The sequence below is a fragment of the Culex quinquefasciatus genome, chromosome 2 (assembly GCF_015732765.1).
Source record: "Culex quinquefasciatus strain JHB chromosome 2, VPISU_Cqui_1.0_pri_paternal, whole genome shotgun sequence".
NCBI classification, from domain to species: domain Eukaryota; kingdom Metazoa; phylum Arthropoda; class Insecta; order Diptera; family Culicidae; genus Culex; species Culex quinquefasciatus.
Window position 1 is genome coordinate 134715536 of NC_051862.1, and position 23930 is coordinate 134739465.

A 23930-nucleotide genomic window follows, 5' to 3' on the forward strand; every position below is an offset into this window, starting at 1 on the left:
AAGAAGAGATCTCACAAGCTATAGTGACGGCCGCTATACTCTCGGATATTTTTGGTGCAGAGATAACCTATTGATAGCTTTTCTATCACTCATTTGCAACACTGTGTGTGTGTGCGTGCGGATTTTCATGAAAGTCAAAATTCTTTCCAAGTTTACTCAGCACTGTTTGGTATGATTTTTGCTCGGGAGGTTTCATTCGATCCGGTTTGGTGAGAGATTTGGCAACCCTGTCTCGAGATATGGCCACTTTAGTGATATCTTAAAGCTTTTTTGATAATGGATCCCGGTAATTTTGATCAAAACGATGTCCAGAACGACCACGCGACTAATTGTTGGACAAATTATGAAAAAAAAACTTTCCAATGAAACATCAATTTTCAGTATCTGGCAATCCGGTCTCGAGATATGGCCATCTTTGTGATATTTATGTACTTTTTTGAAGCCGGATCTCACTTATCTAATCGAAAACTTTGATCGGCTTCATCATCCGACCCTTTGTTAGTTAGGTAATCAAATGACCTTTGCAACGAATCCAAAACAATTAAAATCTGGCAACCCTGTCTCAAGTTATGAGAACTTAAGTGGCCAAATCTCTCATTAATATTTAGAAACTGTGTCTGGATCCATCATCCGACTTATCATTGGTTAGGTAATCGAAAGATCTTTGTAACGTGTCTAAAAGTATGAAGATCTGGCAACCCTGTCTAAAGTTTTGACCACTTAAGTGATATTTATATACTTTTCAATTCCGGATCTAGAAACAAAAAAGATGCGATCTGTGTCCAAACCCATTATATAACCCATTGAGGAGGAAGGCATCAACAACATAGGGCGTCATCCATAAAGTACGTACGCTCTTAGGGGGGGAGGGGGGGTTACCATAGGTGTGACAAGATGTGACGAAGGGGGGAGGGGGGGTTTGCGAGACTGTGACGTCACGCTAGGTTTCTTTTTGCATAATATTAATTCGAAATATACACAATTAATTTAAATCATCTTTTCTAAAATTGTTATGTTACTATTATTTAGAATTTTGGCCGATTTTTGCGTGACATACTTTATGGATGACGCCTAGGTGGATCGTTTTTTATTTTTTTAAGAGAATAAAATGCCTTTTTATAGCAATAGAGATGAGCAGAAACTTGCCGAGGTATAATTATTTGAGCTTATAGTGATTTTAGAAAAAAAAATCAAAAATAATTTTCATCAGAAAGTACTCAATTGTGACAGGCAAATCAAACGTAAATTTTTTGATTTTTTTTAATTCGCTGACCAGCGCTGGATTTTTTTTTCGAAAATATGAGAAAAAATCTTACAAATTCGACTCAGAATTGTTAAAGATTTGTCTTTAAGTTCCGGAGATAAAACTGTTTTTTGACAACAAATCGATCAGAAAATCCCTTCCCAAGATACGGAATATTTACATACCGTTTGTGTATAAATAGCGGCCATAATTTTAGATTTGGCGACATAAATTCTAACTTTTTGGTAAAGTTTATCAAATATATTAAAAAAGAGAAGACCACGCACAAGCTTGCACTCAACATCACATTAATGTGATAAATTAGTTTTGCGTGGCTAATTTAAAATATGTCACAAGATTTACATTTTTTGCCATTTGACCGGCAAAGTGCACGACTCCCGGCTATAAATAACCTTCGTCTTGTTCGGGTCTTAAAGTGGAATGTTTTTTATTCCTTCTGATTTCCCGAGCAAAAAAAAAAAAGAACCTGCCACATATGCAACACACTAAATTGAGTGATATATTCAACGGTTGCTGTCCTGTCATTCCGTCACAAGTAGAATGACTTAATTTAGTCAATCTTTTTTTTTGCCTTTTGCTTTAGTATAAACACGGCCACATACTTTCAAACTGGTGTTACAAACTATTGCGGCGACCACATGTGAGTGCAAATGTGCGATGTGTGTTTATTTTTTTCGTAACTCTTTTCCCGAGGTCGTAACATAATTCCACTTGTTCGGCATTCATTATTCGCTTGCCTCGCCAAGGGGGAGACACACCAAATGTGGGGGATTATGTTACGCTCGCCGCGACGAAGTTCATTCACAAACAAAAAAGCTAGATAATTACTTGAGACTTTCCATTGATGACTTTTTTCGCGCTCGCGCGCTACTCATGCGTGGTCTTTCGGGTTTGTATCAGGTGTTCTCACTTGACACATTTAGAAATTCGGGAAATTTTTTGAACTGAAACTTTTAAAGAATTTTCCGACTTCTGAAGATATTTTATTAAGAAAATGATGATTATGACAAGACAGAACAACAGCTGCCAGTTTTCAGCGCTCATTTTATTGCTCAACAACTTGTTAGAGGCACCATGTCGGCGGAAAAGACTGAAAAAGTTGACGAGGCGCGGATTCTTTGAGATTTTTTCGGCAGACGGAAGGGTTGAGGGCACAAATGAGTGATGTAACGAGTTTACAAATGTCAGCTTCCTGTCTGCTTGTTTTGGAAGATTTACAAATTTCTCGTTCTGGCTTGTGGAAGGAACGCAGCAGCTCGTTGCAGAGATTTATGAAAATCGTTTAATGAGCTATTAATCTTGGTTTCAGTTTAGAATCTGTAGGGCCTGAGAATCGGGGTGTGGGAGAAACCACTTTCTGACTGGGTGATGATTTATAATGGGAAATTAGCTCGGAAAATAAACTGTCTGTGACACGAAGCCGCCGGAAGCACTCGATAATCGTAGTTCAGCTGTGAAATTAAATGTTGGACGCTTCAAATGAATGAATATTAATAAATTAATTATTCATCACCGGGCGCGTGGATCCGTGGGCGATGCCACAATCAACAGGCGCCGATAGTTGCGACCCGAATGGATTACTGTGGCGGTTTCCATCAAAATGGAAATTTGCCAGTATTTAAATTTTAATTACCGAGAGCTCCCCTTCTTCCCGAAAAGCTTCCAGGGATCATCACCAACAGTCGCACATCTGTTGCGTGTGACGATAGCACTTTAAAGTGAATCCATTACCTCCAATACCGAAGCCGACATCAGTCATCAGAGCTAGGAGAAACTCCCAAGACGCACTCGGACAGGCAATTAAGCAATTACTTGGGATGCTCTCCTACACTAGCAGAAGCTGAACCACTCCAAGGCAGCGTTCACCTTTGGTTCATCGACCATGGTCCTTGGTTGTTTTCCCCGCAGTCTCCACAAATTGAGTCGTCACCGATGTTGTCGAGTCGCATCTGAAGAAGACTCGGGACTCAACTCGATGGACTCGAGAATCTTTGACCGTAGGCCGTAGGGTGTCGGTTTGGTCCCTCTACAAGATTACCAACCAAACCGGTGTGATGATTTGTGCGGTGTGATCCCAACACTAGTTACCGGCCCATCGGGGGAGTGGTAAGATCTCTGCGGCTGGAGACTCAATCCAGGCTGGACATCATATCTGGGACAGGTCAATCTGTCCAGTTTTCGTATGAAGATGAGTAGTGCTGGGTTGGTAACGAGTACGATGACAGGTTCTTGGCATTCAACTGCGTTGGGCAATTTGAGACTTTGTGGTGGTAATTTGTTCTAATTCACAACAGCACTCATCTTGGGGGACAGAATCAAATGTGGACGAACTTTATGGAAGCGTTAAGTGGTATGTAAACAAAGTCGATTAAGGAGTGGTTTAAAGAACATTTCAAGGAGCTTTACAACAATAAAATCTACACGTCGTTCAAATGTTTTGAGTTGTAAACAGTTAAATTTTGTTTTGTTTTTTTTTTGTCTTACGTCCTTTGAAAAATATCCCGAGGAATCTTTTGATGCGTGTGTTTTTTTTTTTGTAAATCTTAATGCTGAATATCTTTATAAATCCAAGGGACATTCTTAAATGCATCTAAATCAAGGTTGTGAATCGATAAAATTATCGTCGATAATATATATCTGTAAGCTCATACATCCAATTAAAATGTGGTCAAAGACAAACCTTTTGGGAAATTTGACGAGCCTTCCGGTAAACATATTTTTGAGACTGAAAAATCAAGTCTGTCCTATAAAAATTGCCAAAAACCATCAAAAAACCAATTTTTTAACATTTTTATTTTTAAAACCGCTGTAACTTCACAAGGATTTGACTAAGGACAATGGTCAATATGGAGACTTTTATGTAAAATTGTCTGGAAAATTGATTCTCGTTTTCGGTTTTTGATAATTTTGATGTTTAGAGCACCTTTGCAAGAAACAGTTTCAGTAAATGGTTTTTGTATTTTTTAGGTGAGTTGCTCCATCCTGCATTTTTCTTGTAACATCTTAGGCTATTTTCACACAAATTTTGAACAAAAAAAATCGTGGGCTCACCTTCAAATTTGGTTTTTAAATTTAAAAATCAAAAATCTCATTAAGGGGGCGTGTTTTTTTCTTTCAGTGTATTTTTTTTTTCGGAAAGCCCGTCAAATTTCCTACAAGTTTGTCTTTGACCACTTTTTGATACGATGCAATGGCTTCAAGATACAGCAATATTTAAATTACGAAATACAAAAAATATTTAAAACACTTACGCCCTTCTCAACTGTCATTATCGAGTGTAACTGGCTCCATATACACAAAAATGGCTTATATAAGCGTAGGATAACATGTCTACAAAGTTTGATTGAAATCGGAGAGGGTCGGGTACAACCGATTCCCTATTTGACATGGAATTGATCTTAATTCAACCATATCATGATAACTTTTCAATGCTAAGAATCTATTTTTTGAAAATGTAGTAAGTTTTAAAGTATAAATACTCAAAATTGTTCATAAAATACTGTATTATTTCAAAGTACTCAAATTGTCATAATTTGCAATATTGGTATCAAACGAAGCAAAATTTGTTGCATTTTCAAATTATTAGAGTCTTTTTATGTAAAATACTAAAATTTTAACAAAATATCATATGTTTTCAAAAGTATTCTAATTTTCATAATTTGAATTATGGATATCAAACGAAGCGAAATTTTGTATGCATTTTCATTCATTAGAGATTTTTTTTTGTTTAAACTAAATTTTTCACAAAATACCGTTTTATTCAAAAATATTTTTTTTTAATTTGCAGTATGGATATCAAACGTAGCGAAATTTTGTACGCTTTTTCACCTTATTACAGTCATCCCTCATGTTTGGAACAGTTTACAGATCGGCCAATGTTCAACAAATCATATAAAATCGATAATTGAACATAATGACTTGCTCTTACCTTCATGTGAAAGCTTTTCTTGCGATCTTTCGATTGATGTATAGACCGGTTATACATTTTTACGTTTTATATCAAGTTTTCAAAGAAAAACATTGACCCTTGAAATCCACAAATTCGGAACACTTTTTTCTTACAATGTAAACAAACTTTTTTTTCTCTCCAGGAGTACATATTTTTTTACAAAATAATGACTTTGCACTCTGTAACCAATATAACTCATGCTTAGTAATGTTTTATGAATGGTCTGATTTTTTTTTGTGAAAATATCAGTTAAATTCAGGTGTTCCACAATTGTGGGAGACACAATAACATCCCACAGTCATGCCCAAGTAACCACAAGCACTAAATCAAAACTCTAAATTCACTCTAAATAAACATTCCCGATGCTATGACACTTTAAATAGCCTTTCCAAATGTTTCGAAACATTTGTAGCTTGAAACATTATTACCTACCGTATAATGACATATAGAACAGCCAATTAAAGTTTCGAAGCATTTAGCACAACAATGTTTTGAAGCATTAATGGTAAGCTTTATATATCACTGTAAAGTAAGCTTTTAATGTTATATCACATTTTGACATTTCTTAAAATTTTTCAAAACACTAACTTAACACTAGTGAGGGCAATAAAAGTTTGGCAGTTTCGTGGTATTTTTATGTTTGCTGCAGGTAGAATCGTTCGGCGCACGGTTCGGCGTCCATAAAATTGTGAGTCAATTATACTTAGTTTAACTGGGCTCAGTATTAAATTATTCTCTTTGCATTGACAGTTCCTTCTCGTCGCAAGGTACAAATTTCTAGCTGCGATGGCTTCCTGCCAGAACTAATCTATGAAGGAGGATGCCAGCTTTCGTCCACGTCACGGATCTTTTGGGCAAGTAAAGTATCTCGCGCGTCACCGGTGACATGAAGGCCAAGACCGATCGTGACGAGGCCTCACCCTACGCCGCTTTGTTGGCCACTCAGGACGTCGTCGAAAAGCGCAAGTTGCTGCGTGCCACCGGCGGAAATCGCACCAATACACCGGGACCGGGTGCCCAGTTGGTGCTCCGTGCCCTGGCCTGTTCGTCGAAGAATATTGTGAAATTTGTGAATATTTTGTAGTGTAATCACAAATTAATGCTCTGTTTTAATTTGGGAGGTGTTTTCATTTTTCCTGGATAACACGAAGTTGTTCCTCAAGTAAGACTTAGTCGACAAAAAACATCCGAATGAACATATTTCAGGACGGACGAGACGATTGACGCAGGGCATCTAGGTGGAACATCTCAGTACACGCAGTTTAGAATCTCGAAAGCAATGCAACACAGCAAAAAAACAAACAAACTTTCAAAATCGTCATCCCAGCGTGAAAGCACTCTCCTAAGAGAGGGAAAGAGCTGCGCAAAGCTTTTTGATTTTTCTATTTCTGTTCTGTCGGTAAGGTAGTATTTTGAGGTTTTACCGCTGCATAACTTTATATCAACTCTAGACGTCGCCACTCAATTTTACCTCCATGCGTATAAAGTGAATATAATGTTTCATGACTCTATAGACAAACTTTATATGTTGATATAGAGGGGATTTAAAGTTACCTTATACAGTCCCGCGGTTACTTGGGTGGAACAGGCAATTTGGAGGCAGTGTTTTGGTGCTCTGGATAAAATAGTCTTGAAATGCAGTTTTTAGCATAAGCATAAGCATAGGTGCCCACCCGCAGTTGCTACTCCGTTATTGACCAGGACCTCCAGAAGTTACATCCACGAGCCGTGGAAGATGAGTGGGTGCTATCTTTCCTCGCTTCGCAACTTCTCAAAGGCCCCTATCATGCTGATCAATACCGGCGCCGGCCACGACCAGTGGTAGGGTCACGGGGAAGTGGATGGGAATGTTAGTCCGATACTTGAGTGATAGAGACCGCCCAATCGACTGCTTCTCCGACAAAGTATCACATGAGTTTTGAGGGGGTTAGTAGATGGGTATGAGGTCAGGATTCACGAGTGGCAGTGATGTGACCATGTGCATTTTGTTTATCGGTTGAAATTTTTTAAATCTTAGGCAGCCGGCTGCGGAAAGATAGATAATTGATTATTTAAAATAGTTTATTTTTATCGTACGCGTGCCAGCCGAGCAGTAGTGCTATGGGCTGGACTTATCAGTATATTTTTACTGTTTTTACAATTTAGATAACGCGAGCAAATTTCAAAAATAGTAAATAAATGACGCTTTACTCTTCATAAAATCGATAGTTTGATGAGTTAATACTAAAACTGAAAGTTGGAATAAATTTTTACGATCATTTACGACGAAAATTATCGCGAAAAAACCGGACTGTGCGTCCCAAGAAGCACTGCACTTATGAAGGCATTATTCGATTATTATGACCAATCACCCCATGCACACAAAAGAGACGAAAATTATCGCGAGAAAACAGGACTGCGCGTCCCCAGAAACACTGCACTTATCAATAGTCTTGAAATGCAGTTTTTGTTTAAAAAGTATTACTTTTACTAGTGAAATAGCAAGAGAATGTCCAAATAAAGGCCCTTAAAATAGCAGGGTTGGCAGAAAAGTTGCATTTTGCATTCTATTGACAAATTACCACAAAAGTATTCCGAATTTGTGGGTGTTCCGAATATGTGGGATGACTGTACAGTTTTTTTTTTTTTTGATAATATCAACAAATATAACAAAATACCGTCTTTTCCAAAATGCTCAAATTCAGAAAAAATGGGGTTTAAAAAAGTGAAAAGCATACCAAATTTCGCTCCGTTTGATACCCATGTCTTATATCATGAAAATTTGAGTACTTTCGAAAAAATATGGTATTTTGTGAAAATGTTAGTTTTCAAAAAAAAAAAAACCCCTAATGAAGTGAAAAGCATAAAAAAAAATCGCTTCGTTTGATACCCATGTCTTATATCATGAAAATTTGAGTACTTTCGAAAAAATATGGTATTTTGTGAAAATGTTAGTTTTCAAAAAAAAAAAAACCCCTAATGAAGTGAAAAGCATAAAAAAAAATCGCTTCGTTTGATACACATTTTGTAAATTTGGAAAATTTTAGTATTTTTGAAAAAAAATGTATTTTGTGAAAATTTTAGTTTTCGACAAAAAAAAACTCTAATAAAGTGAAAACGCATACAAAATTTAGCTTCGTTTGATACCCATATTGCAAATTTTGAAAATTTTAGTACTTACGATAAAATACGGTATTTTGTTGAATTAAGTAGATAGAATGATTTTAAAAATGAGTTATCGTCCATTAATAATATCATCGCCGATATAATTATTGAAATGGAGATAACGCTAGAATTGTCGTTATCGTTTTCGAGCCTCGATAATTTTATCGTTAATATCCTGATCTGAATTCCACTAGGGTAGGTGGAAATATTATAAATCTGATTGAAAAATCTTGCAAAAAATTGTCATAGTTAACTAAATAATTGATTATTTTCCTTTAATAAAATTTCCCAGAATTTCCCAACATCACTGACGAAGTACACTCACCCTGTGCATATTTCACAGTGGATAAACAAAATGAAAGCACGGAAAAGAAAAAGCAAAAAAACTCTGAATACATCCCCAACCTCGGCAATGGCACCCGGAAGGGGGATGAAAAAACAACCTCCCCCCTGGAATCTGCCAGTGCGAATGAAAGCTGTTTTCCATCAGAGGGACCAAGAGCGGCACGAACGGTGGCATGTGATGATGAAATATTGTTTTTGATAAATTAAATTTCAAAGTTTTTTTTTTGTGTGCGCTCGTGAACGCTTCTTCTGGGGATTCGGCTCGGCTTCACATCCCACTTGATGCTTCCAGGTTTTTTTTTGCGTTCGTGGATCCCCCGGTCCAGGAAATAATTAATATTTACAACTTTTTATTTTGATTCCCGAAAAATTTTCGGCAATTGTTTTTTCATTGGAGGGTGTCAGCTGGAAATTTAAATTCGTTTCGCGCGCTCGACAGGAAATGAACATTTTCGAGATGAAAAGCAAACATTAAGCCTTGCAAGATTGGGATCAAACGCTGCGATTCGCAGGTTGGCTGATTTTATTGAATGTACTTGGAAATCACATTTAAATGTAAATTTTGCCTTCTGCATTCAGATTTGTAGGCAGACACGATTTCAATACTTTCCATTTGTGAGTGTTTAAATTTTTGCAGAAAAAAAGTCGCACATTTCAAAAACATGTGTCGCTTGAATGGTTTTTTTGTGTTCGATTGACACTCTACAGAAGCTTCTGGCAGCAATCAGAAGCAAAAAAGTAGTCAAGCCAAATAGCGGAGCAAAATACCGGATGGAGATTCATGTTTTTTGCCTTTTCAAGATTTTTTCCCCCCTTCTCAGCTTATGTTTTTATTTATGGCACTCGATCTAATTTTTCATTCATGAATTAAAGCGTACATGGTTCAAATTTGCACTCGACTCCCAAGTGGCCTCTTCCTGGACTTTTCTTGGCACACCACCACCAGATGCCGGGGAAGTTTCCATTAGTCTGCCAACCTGGGGATGGCCACGGCATGTGGCGAAAGCAATGGAAAAACCTCACAGGCTCATTAATTATGTATAACTATGGGGCGGGAATTTGAAACTGGCCCCTGGTTGCCAGAAAAAAAAAAGAAAACGAAAGAGATAAAGTGGTCCAGAGGGGGTAGCGAGTTGGCTCCAAAAACTGGGATTTGGTGTCCCGGAATGGTATGCGAGTACGTGGAACCGGGCCGGGCTAATATGTCTGGTGGCCGCTGTCGGGGATTTCCGACATTGTCCCGGTAATTAAATTATCCTTGATTCGCGCCGGGTTTCACCCGGATCATGAACTGCGGATTATGGCGGGATTTGGCAGCGATGTGGAATAGTTTACTTAGTGATTACCTATTTATTACTTTACATCATTTGGTGAACAAACCACCGTACTCCCTCCAAACAAATATCTAGACGCAAATCAGCTATGGGAACAACATCTAATTCCATCGTGCGCCTAATGTTGGCATATCAACACATTGGCGTTGAATTAACGGTCTTAAAAAGATTTTTCAACTGAAATCGAGTGACAAATAGCTCAATAGGAAGTGAGCAAGCAAGTTTCTCTCAATAGTTTTGCCTGCCAAATATGTCAGAACTTCCCCTAGTTGAAAATTGTTTTTTTTTAGTACGAACGAGGTTCAACAAAAAAGATAGATGAATAAGAATGAAAACGATGACAACGATCTTTTAGTACTTCGATGCCTCTGTGCTCTCTTACGCTAACTAGATAGGAAAATCAGCAAGCTTAGTACAAGAGAGCACAGAGGCATCGACTTATCGAGACAACAGAATTAGTTAACAAAACTTGCAATGCTGCATGATAGCTGGCAAGTTTTGAAAAAAAAAAAAATTAAGTTAGCCTAAGAATAAGCAAAATAGTTTAATCCTTTAAGGCCTGAATTTAAATAAAAATGGTTGATGATGAGAAAATGATTCTTTTGACCACATAGAAAATTATAGGCTAATTATGGATTTTTTGATTTTTGGATGAAAAGTGTGAAAATGCTTGTCCGCCTTTTCTTGTATCGTCCAGAAATATAATGTTTTGATTTAATGAGTTCAATTTCCCCATTAAAAAAAAAATATTTTTCAAAGTTTTGAGTTAACGATAACAAAATATGTTCGAAGCAAAAAATGTTTTCAGAACACAAAAATATTCATTGAACTTGCTTGATAATTTAAAATATTTTTGTGTTTTTCGAACAAACATTTGGCTTTAATTTGGCAACTCGTTTAAAATATTTAAAATTCAGTTGAAATGACCACGATCGCAGTTCTAGAGTATTTTGTTGTATAGATCATACCTAATTTTTTTTTGCTTTTTATGCGTATTAAATATTAGGATTATTATAAAAACTAAAAAGAAAGCAAAAATAGATAAATAATTTGATTGTTTAACATTTTGAAAAGATAAACTCAGATTTTTTTTTGCTAAATTATGATTTGTAGAGGGTTCAATACCTTCAAAATCATATTTTGAACCACAATCTCTTATTTGTTAACATTTCAGTTATGGGAGAGAAAAAAAGGTCGAGAAAGGTTCAATCTCATTTGTTTATATACTTTTCAAGGGGGGGGGGGGGGCATTTTTACTAACTTTAATGTAATATAAAAGAGAAATGAACCGCATCAATTCTCCATACAAACGTTAGAGAAAAAATCATTCGCATAATTTCGCGTGGCGCGTCGAAAAATCCAGTTTTTATTTTCAAAAAATCGTATCTCAGAGTATCGAAAACATAACTTCACCATTTTTTGATATGTTACGTAAAAATGTCCGGGGAATCCGATAAAAATATGTTCATACATAGGCTCTTTGGTCACGAGACCTTCAAAACAGCATTTTAAGTTTTCATACAACCTTTTCAAATGTTAAGCTAGATTTTTGAAACTTCTTACTATTTTTCCCAAATTGCCAAACTAATCATCTTTCTTTTGCGTCTAGGACAGCTAAAATCGGATAAAATGGCACGGATATATGATTTTTTGAAAAAAGTGGTTTTTGCGAAAATCGACGAAAATTGCCATTTTTCGAACCACCCTAACACGGCGTAGGTCACCCTAATGGCCAAACAAAAAAATACGGGTCTAATTATTTCGGCCAAGGATCCCCCAGAAAAATTTTGAGCTCGATCGGAGAACTTTTTTTTCGAATCATGCTGTTTTCGTTAAGAATTACTGTATAAAAAAACAAATTTAGTAATGTTTGAACTAAAATTAAAAAAGAATATTGTTTATATTTCTAAAAATGAAATTTTTTAAACATAAAATATCGAAATTTAGTTTTTTTTACGTCTGAGAAAGCCTTTTTGCCTTCCTCACCTCACTGAGGCAAGGCTATAAAATCACTCGAAAAATGAACTTCTTAAATACAACTCCTAGATATACCTTCACGTATACCTATCGACTCAGAATCAAATTCTGAACAAATGTCTGTGGGGATGTGTGTAGACATGATTTTTTTCCACACGATTATCTCAGAACTGGCTGAACCGATTTTAGCCGGATCCGCCTTATTCTGTTCGTTTTGGGGTCCCCTAAGACCCTATTAAATTTTATTCTGTTTAATGAAGTACTTTTAAAGTTATGCCAAGAAAAAGTTTTTTTGTAGCTACAAAAAAGGGTGATTTTTGCATAACCTCAAAGGCCGGATCTTTTTGCTTACGCGCGAGAGTCGCGCAGCATGCGTAGGAATTTTGGTTTGACCATGCGGGGGATTGGCAGCCACACCCCCTTGCATGCGTATCGCCCGGTTGCCACATTGCTTAAGCAGTGTCTGCGTCTCTTCTAGAAAAAATCTGTATTAATTATGTTGCTGCATCATTTTGTCTCGACAAAGATTTACACGAACTTTTTTCTGAAATATATAACTCATGGGACTTTTCTCCTTTATTTTGGAGAGTTGGTGAAAAAAAGAATTGAAAATTGCTGTTCAAGTAAAACCAATAATTATAAAAAATAAATGAAAAAAATAAAAAAATAAAACTCTTAAATTAATTTGTAAATACAACCTAAAATACAACATGAATGCGAGGAAGGCACCAACCACCTTAAGGTGGATTAAGTAACGTTTTTAATAAAAGAACACTTGTGTGCCAATCAATGCAAAAAACAACGGTTATTTCATGAAAAAATAAATACTATGCTTTTGCTAATTTTAACTTCACAGATTTTTTTTTTTTTCATTTCCGTCAATTTATTATACTTGTGATTCATTACATTAGCAGTTAAAAAGAAAGATAAATTACACCCGTCAGCTTATTTCGTCCACGAAACCTTGGGAATATCAAAGTGTTCCGTGAGGCCGTCCAAATGCTGATTAAACTGCTCCACCCGTTGCTTGTGGGTCATCGATGCCTTTTCCATGATTCGTTTCTTTTGCATCTTCTCCTGCATCTTTTTGAACGACTCCTCCGCCTTCGTCAGAACCCGCCCGGTTGGCTTCACCTGCTGCTGCTGGCCATTTCCGCTCCCGCTCTGTTCCAGGCTCTTTTCGACCTTTTCGCGCAGCTTTTCCTTGTCCTTATCCTTGCTCTTTTTCTTCTTCTTCTTTTTGATCTCGGAGTCGCTCTTGAGCTTGAGCTTGCCGCGGGCCGCGTGTTGGTACTCGTCCGACATGGTCCTAGTCTCTGAGATCTCCGGTTTTTTGAAACGGATGTAGAAAGTGGTTCTGGAAAAGTGTTTTGAAAATGATCAACAAAGGTTTTTAATTAAAAAATGTTTTCACAAAATTACAAAAAAAAACACAGAAGTCCGTGAAAAAGGTTTAAAAAAATTATTATAAAATATTTTTAATTTTTTCAAGAACTTCATAGAATAATTGTAAACATTAAAGTTTTCTAAAAAAGTTTTTTTTTCTTTTTTATGTTCTCAAAAACTACTTTTTAGGGGGAATTTCTCAACGCTTGAGAAATGCTGATTGAAATGAAGAAATTTTTTATATGTCAAATATCTGAAGGTGACTGAGAAAACAAAACTGACAAATATTTTTAGCACCTGCTGCGTTATGCTCATAAGTTATTGTTTTAATTCTCTAAAGTTTTCGGACCCGAATGACCCTTGAGATTTTTTTTTTATTTGCGTTTAAGGACCTTTAAGGTAAGCGCAAATAAAAAAAATCTCTAAAGACACCGAAAATTTAAAAAAAATGTTTATCTGCGTTCTTCTTACTTCTTGTTCATAATTGATCAGAAATTCTGTTCTAGGGATATCATTTTTAGAATATTTAGATATCATTTTCGTAAGGTCAGCTGCCAAATTTATATGATAACTTTTATGGAAAATGGCTTTTTTGGAAATGCTCGAGTATAAAATAAATCGGTTAAATAGCTAATGTGGTATGTGATCAACAAATTGGAAAGATAAATTATTTCTCCGTTTTTTTAGTGCATTGAGTTTACACCAAAATAATCATTCCTGCCTTCCGGATCCGGCTCCAAACCCGAAAACGTGAGCAGCTCAAACCACGGTCATCGCAGACATTTTTTGCTCGCTACCCCAGAATTTCCTCCAAACAACCTTCCACAGATTCAGTATCACACCGGAGCTCGCCAATTGCTATAATATTAAAAGCAGATCGCTTGCTCGGCTCGCTCTAGTGTGCTGTTAATTAAGCCTAAATGAATTAAGCTTGGCTTTTCCTCCTCGCCCCAAACTGCTCCCGTCCAGATGCAATGCAGTGGATTTTCCGAAAGGTAAGGAAAAACTCCGGAAAACCGTTGGCTCACATACGGCTGCTTTTGGTTCCACCGTTGAGAGCACCATGATAGCGAATGTGTGCGCTGAATTTTAATGAGAAAATTTGCGCTTTTTTCCTGTCCGCTTTTTCGCCGGATTTCTGGCTGGAAAGACAATAATGTCGGAAAGATTTTCCTGCGGGTGACGTCGAATGGGATGAAGACACTGCTGATTTCGGGTGGAAGCTAAAGGATCATTACATTCTCCCCCGGTGGGGATCTCGTTAAGGTTGATTAATAGACGGTTGTTATGGCAGGGACTCGGAGCGCGGAACGGTCTCTAGGTGGAGCTTTGCTTTACGCTCCGGAAGTTTATTGTGAATGAACTCACTCTGACTGGTCGAATCAATAATCTTGGCTGTTGTTGTTAGCAAGGTTGTGTATTAAGTTCGAGATTTGGGCGAGAGTGAATTAAAGCATTTTCAGGGGTGATTCATTTTAGTGTGGAGAGAAGGTAGATTTTTTGATTTTTAATTTTTAATATATATATTTTATATATATATTTTTTATTTTTAATAAAATAATCAAAACAGTTTTTTGTGCAACAACTGCTGTAAATATTCCATTAAACCCCACCTCTCCCTTCAATTACGGGCAGGATTTCGCGAAAACAATCCCAGAAATGCTCAAATGACCCCATTCATCCTTCATGCGCGCCACCGAGGATGACACGTGGCACTTCTCCCACCCGGCCCAGTGGCCATCATCACGCCCCAGCCCCAAACTCGGGTAAATCCAGTAGATGAACGATTTGAGCAAAAAATCCTGGGCTTTTTTGTGTCATTTTTTGCTTTTCGCTTTTCCTCTTCTACTCTGTCACTGGAAAGTGCTTTTGCTTCCGCTGCTACTTGTTTGCCAACAGTTTTCCACTCTGCTTTGGTTTTTTTTCAGGGGAGTTTTGGACACTGTTGGCTGTGTGTGTGAGAGAGAGTGACTCTGTTGATGCTGCTGCTTCTGCTTTTCTGTCCCCAAATGTACTTTGTGTGAACCATCATGGAGTTTGGACTGTTCATTGGAGAGAGTTTGCTCTTTATTTTCATCGAATTCCTTTTTTTAGATAACGTATAAAAAATGCAATATTTTTAAATATATTTAAGAACTAACTAAATGAAGGAATACATACCATCACTTTTTTTTCTTGTTTTTTTTTAATTCATTCACACAAGATCCTCTGTAATTAATATTAGCTTTAAGTAAAATGTAATTACAAGAGCCAGGTCCCAGCACCGAATAGGACCCAATAAAAATAATTTTATGAAAAAAAAATGATCAACATTTTTTTTGGTTGTTTCAAAATATAAATATAAATATATCATATAAATTTGAGTCCATTGTGAGCCATATTTATTTTTGTGAACGCAATACTGCTCATGATTTTTTTGTTGGGTTTAGAACCACTGCTAATGATTGCTTGAACTTCAAATTTTTCAAATAAGCAAAAAAAAAACAAAACATTTACGTATTTTACACTCTCAAACTTATGATATGACACAGTATTATGAGCCAGATTCCTGATAATAAAATGAATTCACATGATGTACATAAAAAAAGAAACAAAAAAAAACATGATTGATGAAAAAATCGAATCATATAAGATAGTTTAAATGAATTTAAAATCAAGGTTAGAAAAATGAAAAAGGATTATTTGGAATAACTGCACAATGAAGTAAGTTTATCTATATTTCTTTAAATCATTCCCATTTTTCTCAAAAGAAATTTGACTTGTTTGAAATCAGTGAAACTTTTATTATGCAGTTCCACTTTTTTATGATTTGCTAGTGTTTAATTATCAAACGGATTGTTTTCTCTTTTCTAGAACAAACTTTTCAGGAAAAAAATAGTCATCACTACTTTCAAATGTGTTTTATAGGAAATTTTCTAAGATTTCCAATGCTTCAAAGAGCGTTATGATTTATCGAAAAATTTCAGTGATATCTATTTTTTAAGTTTTTTGTTTTAAATTTTATCATTGTTAATTGAAAAATTTGAAACTGTTTAGCAAACTTTTCAAATTATGAGTTTCATATGTCATTTACTCATCAAAATGCCTACAATCAGACAAAAAAAAAACAATATTGTAAAAGGTTGCGAATCAAAAAACATTTAGAAAAAATATTTTAAGTGAAATTTCTAATATGTGAGATTTGCGTCGAAATAAAAATCATAGTACCTTAGTAAAATTAATTTTAACGAGAAAAAATAGATTATTTCCAAAAAAAAAGTACAACAATCACCTGTCCGCTTTGATTTAGATGAAATAACATAACAACATTTGCATTTAAAAGTACCAATCAAATTCGTGTGTTTTCAATTCTGGATGATTAAAACATCGTCACAAAAATAAAATATGATTTTTAATATTTTGAGAAAATTTGAACAAAAACAAACTATTATGCAATATGAGAACAAAAATTAAGGTATTTCAAAAAGTTTTCAAAGAAACAATTTATAAGATTGTTATTATATTAATAGTTGTTTATCGTTTCATACACAAATCCAAAAAAAAATAATTATTTTTAAATTTTATGTAATTATTTCTGCAAAAAAACCAATAATACCCTTAAAAATCTGAAAGTTGCTAAAATATCGATCGCATCTGCTAAATTAGAGCACACTGGTGACATTTGTACGCAAAACATGTGTAAATTTTTTTTTTTCACTTTTGTTGAAATTATGTTTAAATACGGTTTTATGTTTTTAATATCCTGATAAATCCCACAAAACCTTAGTTAGAACTAAATTTTCAAAATATTTAGCGATTTGCAACTTGCTACAAAGTTTCTTGTCTAATTTAGCACATTTTGATGAGTTAATGACACATAAAACAATTATTCGACAAGTTCCCTGAACAGATATTCAAAAATTACATTTAATAATAAAGTAATTTAAAACAAAAAAAACATAATAAAAGTATTTTTCGATATAGCTAACCTTTGATTTCCTAAAATTCAGAACTATTCAAGAAAAATATTTTCAGCGATGGTTAATCATGGGCACAAATGAATAAATCCTTAAACTGTAAATTTGAAGTTCAAATCAAGCTTCAAGTCGATATAACTTGGTATGTCTGTGCAGTAATTGCAAATTGCTTTAACATTAAAACTGTAGTAATCAAAATTAGGCCATTTTTTTTTGTTTTGCTTGCTCATTTACTGTACATTTATTATTGATTGATATCAGTAAAATTACAGTTTTCATTTTAACTTATAAATTTATTATGTGAAAATCTAAAAAATCTTTGTGTAATTTATGTTTCTTATTTGAAAATAGCTGTAACCCTTTTTGACTTGAAAATAAAGTTAATTAATTGAAAAATTACCTAAAGTTGGACCAAGAAAAAATTGCTACACAAAATAAAAGTGGTATGAAAAATATTATTGTCGATTATATTTTCCTGAGGTGTCATAGAATCAGGGTTGCCAGATTGCCAGATAAATCTGGGAATGCCAGATTTTTCAAGTGTCAGCCAGAATAATGATTTACCCTTCTCTGTGCCTGATTTTGACAGATTTTGCCAGATTTGTAACTTTATGCCCATTTTAAACACATTTTTGATTAAAATAAACATATTTCATTGAAAATCTAATAAAAATAGAATGTGTTTTCAAAAAGAAGATGTAAATTCATCATTTTTTAGGTCAGATAATCAGTTAAACCATCTTAATTCAACAAATTTTTGAATCAACTCATATCATCCATACCGTTTACCATTCAAAATTATGAAATTTTCGACTGCCAGATTTTTCCAGATTTTTAATCGATACTTTGCCAGATTTGTAAAGCTTGGACCTGGTAATTCTATAATAGAATTTAAAAAGGTAACAGCATTTTTGATCATATAAATAAACGGTTTCAGAAGGTCTAAATTCACTCCCCTTCACGGTGCCCATCCCCAATTCACCCCGGCAAAGTTATGAAGCATATGCGAATCGCGCCTCATCCCCGTTCCACCATCAATTCCCCTCCTCCCATCCAGTGAGAAAAGACCCCCTCGTGACGACCTGTCGTCGTCGTCGTCGGACAGGACACTCCGCACCGGATGCGGAACCTGAATTATTGTTGACGGCCACATAGTCCGGGGGGCTCAGGCCATGCCGCCGTGTGGTGTGGTGTCTTTGCTAAAAGCCCACTGCGTAATTATTTTTTCGTCATTTTTAATTAACTGTAACATAGCCCGGTGCCGCCGCCGGTGGACAACGCGCCCCAGAGTGGCCGATTTTGTCATCCGTGGTGGGGCGCGGACGCGAAAGATCACAGGCCACGTGAAACGAAAAACAACGGGAGAAAAAAATCCGACGGATTACAGTTGAAAAATTTATGGATTTCAGAAAACATGGGCTTTTTTTTGCACGTTCTCCCCGTCACCCAGTTGGACGTTGTTTGAGAACTGGGGTTTTTTTTCGCGTTGCGCTTGAAATTTGTTTGATTTCCGCGAGGCTCACAGTTTTGTGAACACGTTTCCGCTGGTAGTTTTTTGTTATGAGTTATGGTTGCGTTGAAAGTTTGAATGGACCGGGCCGTGACATTTGGTTTGTTTCATCTCGTTTTAGCGGACGGGAAGTGGGGTTTCGTGTTTTGGTGCCCACAAAGGAGTGTTGCGAAATTTGGAATAGCAATAAATTTGCCAGTGAAATTCAGAAGCCGGTGACATGTCACAGATGTTTTGTTTAGATTAGTTGTTTGGGATGAAAATTTGCATAAAGGAAATTGATTTTGGTGTGAAAGCTAGATTGATCTTTACCAAACAGGAAATGTTTTATTGCAATCAGCAGACTCGCAAGCATTAAAATTCAACATTCCCGTATTCCGTTTCGTTATACAACAAACTGTATTTCCTTCCATTGCGATAAATGTGTTAGTCACAGCTGAAAGGATCCCCCAAAACTCTGCACTGCACTTACAAAAAACTATTGTTTATCGATAACTAAAGAAATAATGAGAATTGAATTGAAAAATAATTTCTACTTGATTCATAATGTTAACTTTTGACTCAATCAATATTTAATTCAAATATATTAAGCGCTCAGCATTTTCGTTAAATTATTAATGTTGCTAAAGTCGAGCATATTAGTCTGACAATTTCATTTCAATCTGGAAAACAATCTATTCGTTGCGAACTTATAAAGTGATTCACAGTGATTTTTAAATACTCATAAATGTTCAAATTATGCGAATAATTGAGTATTATTTAAGTAAAAAAAATATGAATCGATTCAGAGAAATTCACAGATAACCGCTGTTTTATCTATACTTTTGCTTAAATATAAATAGTTTAGAATGGTTTCGGTTACACCAGGCAAAATAAGTACTTCGATTTTCAAACTTTAATCTTTCAATTTGATCTGTCTCGATTTGCCCCAGAAGATAGTAGAGCATTCGTGAAAATAATGAAATCGAAACTCAATACTCGGCTTTGTATTTGCAAAATCATTTTGAATATACAAATTACAAAATCTTGTTCTGTGTGTTTATCTAAATAATAAGTTACTTAACAAATAGAATTTATTTCATATGATTTGTGTTCGGATGAAGAATAAAACAATCATGATACATAATTATTGTAGAAAACTTTGAAATTTCAAATCTCTAAAACAATGTTGAGTTAATATTCAATGAAATAATTGCTTTTCTTCAGGAAATTAATGATTAAAAAAAAGTTTGCCTATAAAAAAACTGTTTCTTGGAGTAAACTCGAACCCAAATTTTGGAAACATTTAATTTTAGAAGAAATTTGCGCATTTTATGTTGAAGCAACTGTTTGTTTTGTTTCAACAAATTGCTAAAGCATGTCACTTTTTATGAATATAACATATAAAATAAATCGATAAAATAAAAAAAATCGATATTTACCAACATAATTCAACATATAAATAAATAAAATGGATTAACAACACAAAACAATGGATTTGTCTTCTCTCTGGAGCAAATATAAAATATTTATTTTTATTTATATTGTATTAGAGCTAGTTTTGTTGTTCATCGAGTCTGGTCAAAATCAAGGGGAGGCAATCAAATAAAAATATATTCAAAATTTCAAGCCAAGATTTCGAACAAAATTGAAAAAATAAGTAAAATTTCCTTGAAGACTGACTATTAGTCTTAAAACTCTTTGAAAATACAGGTTATGTTTCAAAGAATGTAAAAAGTCACAAAAATGTTACAGAAACAAGATTTTTTTTTTGAAAATATGTATTTTTGTAAATTGTATTGAAATTTGGACTTTTACTCATAGAATCTTTTAAAAAACTGTTAAGTATGAAAGAATGGTAAAGCTCACCAAAATATTACTGAGACAATAATAAATCATTTTCAGAGAATGGAAAAACTATCAATGTTGTTACAGAAACAAAAATAAATAATTTGAAAAACTAATAAAATATGTTTAATTACAGACTTTTTCTCATAAAGAACAACATATATTTGAAGAATGGTAAAACTCACAGAAAAATTACAAAAACAAGAAATAATTCTTTGGAAACAGTGCAAAAATTACAATAGGTAATTCCAGGGCATGCATACATTATTTAACGCTCAAAAAATATAAAAATTGCTCAAATTTCATTGAAATAAGAGTAAATTACTACCAAATTAAAAATATGCTTTTCCGGTTTTCAATTCAAAAAAACTTTTGCAAAAACTGCTTATTTGTCGAATTCACAAAAATGTCACAAAAAAATATGTAATTTGATACAATAAATTATTATTTTTTGTATTAGATCCTTTTTTCACTTTCGACCAAATATTTCGAACTATTGTGCATTATACCTTTTGTCCACTTCCAATTATCTTTCAACCTTTTATCTCATAGTCTTAAAATGTTTTGATACAGTACTATCCAGGATTTTAAGCGAAGATGGCGTTCGAATGGTGAACATCCGAAATGTCAAAATCGCGCAGTAGCACCAACATTAGAAAACAAATGTGGCTGTTATGCCATGGCAACTTTTTTCAGAATATTGGTACCACTGCGTGATTTTGACATTTCGGATGTTCACCATTCGAACGCCATCTTCGCTTAACCTGAATACAGCAAAACTGTTGATTTGCAATCTTTAATTTATAACAATCTAAATTAACGTATTGCATTTTTATTGACAAAAGAAAACTAACTTTTTATAGAATGTCCTATGGACATGCAAATTTTAGTAATATTCTATATAAATTTAAACGAACGCAAACCTGCTAGATTGGTCTTATTGACTAATTAATAATTTTATGTGATGCAGTGAAACAAACTTTGGATTCATAATATATGTTTTCCAGCATGGTAAAATTTAAGATAGAATGCCCGAAAGTATGCATGTTTTTTAACCAGTGCACTTAGAATTGGTAAAACAGCTTATGAGTAATTTATGAGAATATGAGCAGTATATCCTGAACAATCGTAATTAAACGTTTTTTGTGCTATTTGAGTAAAATTCCTTATTTTAACATTATTTCTACCCAGTGAAGTGAAAAAATCAGTAAATTATTATTTAATTGAACAAAAAATATTTTGTTGTGGAAATTCAAGTGGCTACGGTTGATTTCCAAAGACAAATACCTTAAATCACATGATACCAAATCTACATATGATTCGCTAATTCAATGATAAGAAACATTTCCTATTTAGTTTAGGTTGAGTGAATAAGTTTTCTATCAGAATACTTTTTAAAAATTCTGGTTAAGTTGGTATTTAAACGCAAAAACAAATGAATTAATTATTTTAGTTTTCAAACTAAGTATTCCGATCATGCCGATCTTATCAAACTCACCACCGTCGGCTTTCCCCCGCGGCAGCACCACTTTGAACGCACTTGTCAGCGCGGCCGGGGTGCCACCGCCATTGCTGCAACCACTTCCCGCAGCCCCACCACCGTTCTGTTGCTGTTGTTGATGTGCCGCCAGCAAGGACCCCATCGCATCCCTATGATGGTGCTGCTGCTGGTCCTCGCCGCCACTTCGACCATTCCCTCCACTACCGAACCCACTCGCACCGTTGTTGTTATTGTTCAGTATGCTGATACTGTTGTTGTTGGTGTTCACGTTGACGTTCACATTGTTCAGCTTGATGTTCACCATGGTTACACTGAAATCCAACGGCAACTGCGATTGCTGCTGGGGTTGCTGCTGCGGAACTTCACTCACTTCCATCATGGTTGCTGGGGTTTGGATTTTTTGCCGACTTGACCGAAACGCATAAAATCACACTGGCTTCTTGGATTCAGCTGGATTGCTGTGCCATAACGGTTCACCTGCTCAAATCACGTTTAAATCACACACCGAAGTCACTACCCCACGCCAGCAAATCTCGACTTTGCCAGGGCAAACAACAGATAAATCGCGCGCCGAACACTGTCACTACGAAGCTTTACTGTAGAACTACTTCAAAGACCGGAACCGTATCGTGTGTACCGCCTCTAGCAGAGTTCGCCGTGATACTGCTTCACCCGCATCCATTTCCAATTCAGTCCAGCCAACCAACCAACCAACCAACCACTACAACTCTCTTGCTCTCTTTGCTTATCAACTGCGCTCTTCCACCGTTCTTTTTCATCCTCCTCTTCGTCGTCATCGCCTGCTTGATAAATTCAATCATTGCCACGATGGGCTCGCACATGAGTTATGTTGTTCTTCCTCACTGCTCACCCCATATCACTCCCTCTCACTTACACCAACAGAATCCTCGCACTGGAATCCCTACGCGACAATCCTTCGGCGAGAAGGCTTCCTCACTCACACACTTGCACTTGTCCAACCACCACACCGTCAACCAAATCCTTTCGATTAACCCTCAAAGCGGCACAGCTGACCGACTCCTGCTGAATCGGGGACCAATTTTGCCCCTCGGGGCACCCCTCTCACTCACACTAGCGCCCCGCTCTCTTATCAGAGCAAAATCTGCTCCAGCGGCACTGATAACACGGCAAAGCGCAACAGATTTGTAGTGAAGCCACGCCCTCTCTCACCACAGCAGCTTAGGTGAGTTTCCCCATTTTCTTTCACAAGCAAGTGTGTGAGAGAGAACCGTGGGCGGAGCTTACTGTGAGAGAATGCAGATTTGTGCAACAGATTTCAACGTGGTGTTGGTGGTGTGTGTGATGGCTAGCTTTGATGAATGAAAGCGCAATCTCTCGGCTTTTGTTTTGTCAGGGGTTGAAGAAAAATCGGAGAGCGGATTCACTTCCGGACGGCGCAAAGGATAATAAGCTGAGCTGTGGTTGTGTAAGTGGATGGTGGAAAACGTGAGAGTGGAAAAATAGAGAGAGAGCAAACTCTTTTTCTCCCACTTGGTAGAGTTCCGTGTCAATGGATTAGCTTTGGATATGATTTCGCGATGCAACGGAGAGCCGCGGATCATATGGTCTGGGAAAGAAACAACGACTTTTGTTTTATGGCTCTGTTTTGGGTTGGTTGGAGCGATGTTGGTGGCGCTATTCAGGAAACAAGAGAAACCAGAGAGTGCACGAAATCATCAGCGCTACAGCCTACAGATCTTGGAGTTCTCTTTTGTT

At 35.8% G+C, this 23930-nt stretch overlaps 2 protein-coding genes across 3 annotated transcripts in view; both read right to left on the reverse strand.

Moving 5' to 3' along the window:
* Positions 1-22873, reverse strand: part of LOC6033756 (fez family zinc finger protein 1) — a 94726-nt gene extending 71853 nt beyond the window's left edge. The window contains exon 1 of one of the 2 annotated variants that reach the window (XM_038255736.1): positions 22191-22873. In XM_038255736.1, coding sequence (XP_038111664.1) covers positions 22191-22572 — 382 coding nt within the window. In that variant the 5' untranslated portion in view covers positions 22573-22873. The remainder of the gene's footprint in view (positions 1-22190) is intronic. The other variant, XM_038255735.1, reaches the window with a different exon arrangement.
* Positions 12928-13388, reverse strand: LOC119767347 (protein FAM32A-like). Its single transcript, XM_038255737.1, has one exon. It carries the CDS (start codon positions 13316-13318, stop codon positions 12959-12961), a length of 360 nt encoding a protein of 119 aa, XP_038111665.1. The 5' UTR covers positions 13319-13388; the 3' UTR covers positions 12928-12958.
* Positions 22874-23930: the final 1057 nt, after the last annotated feature.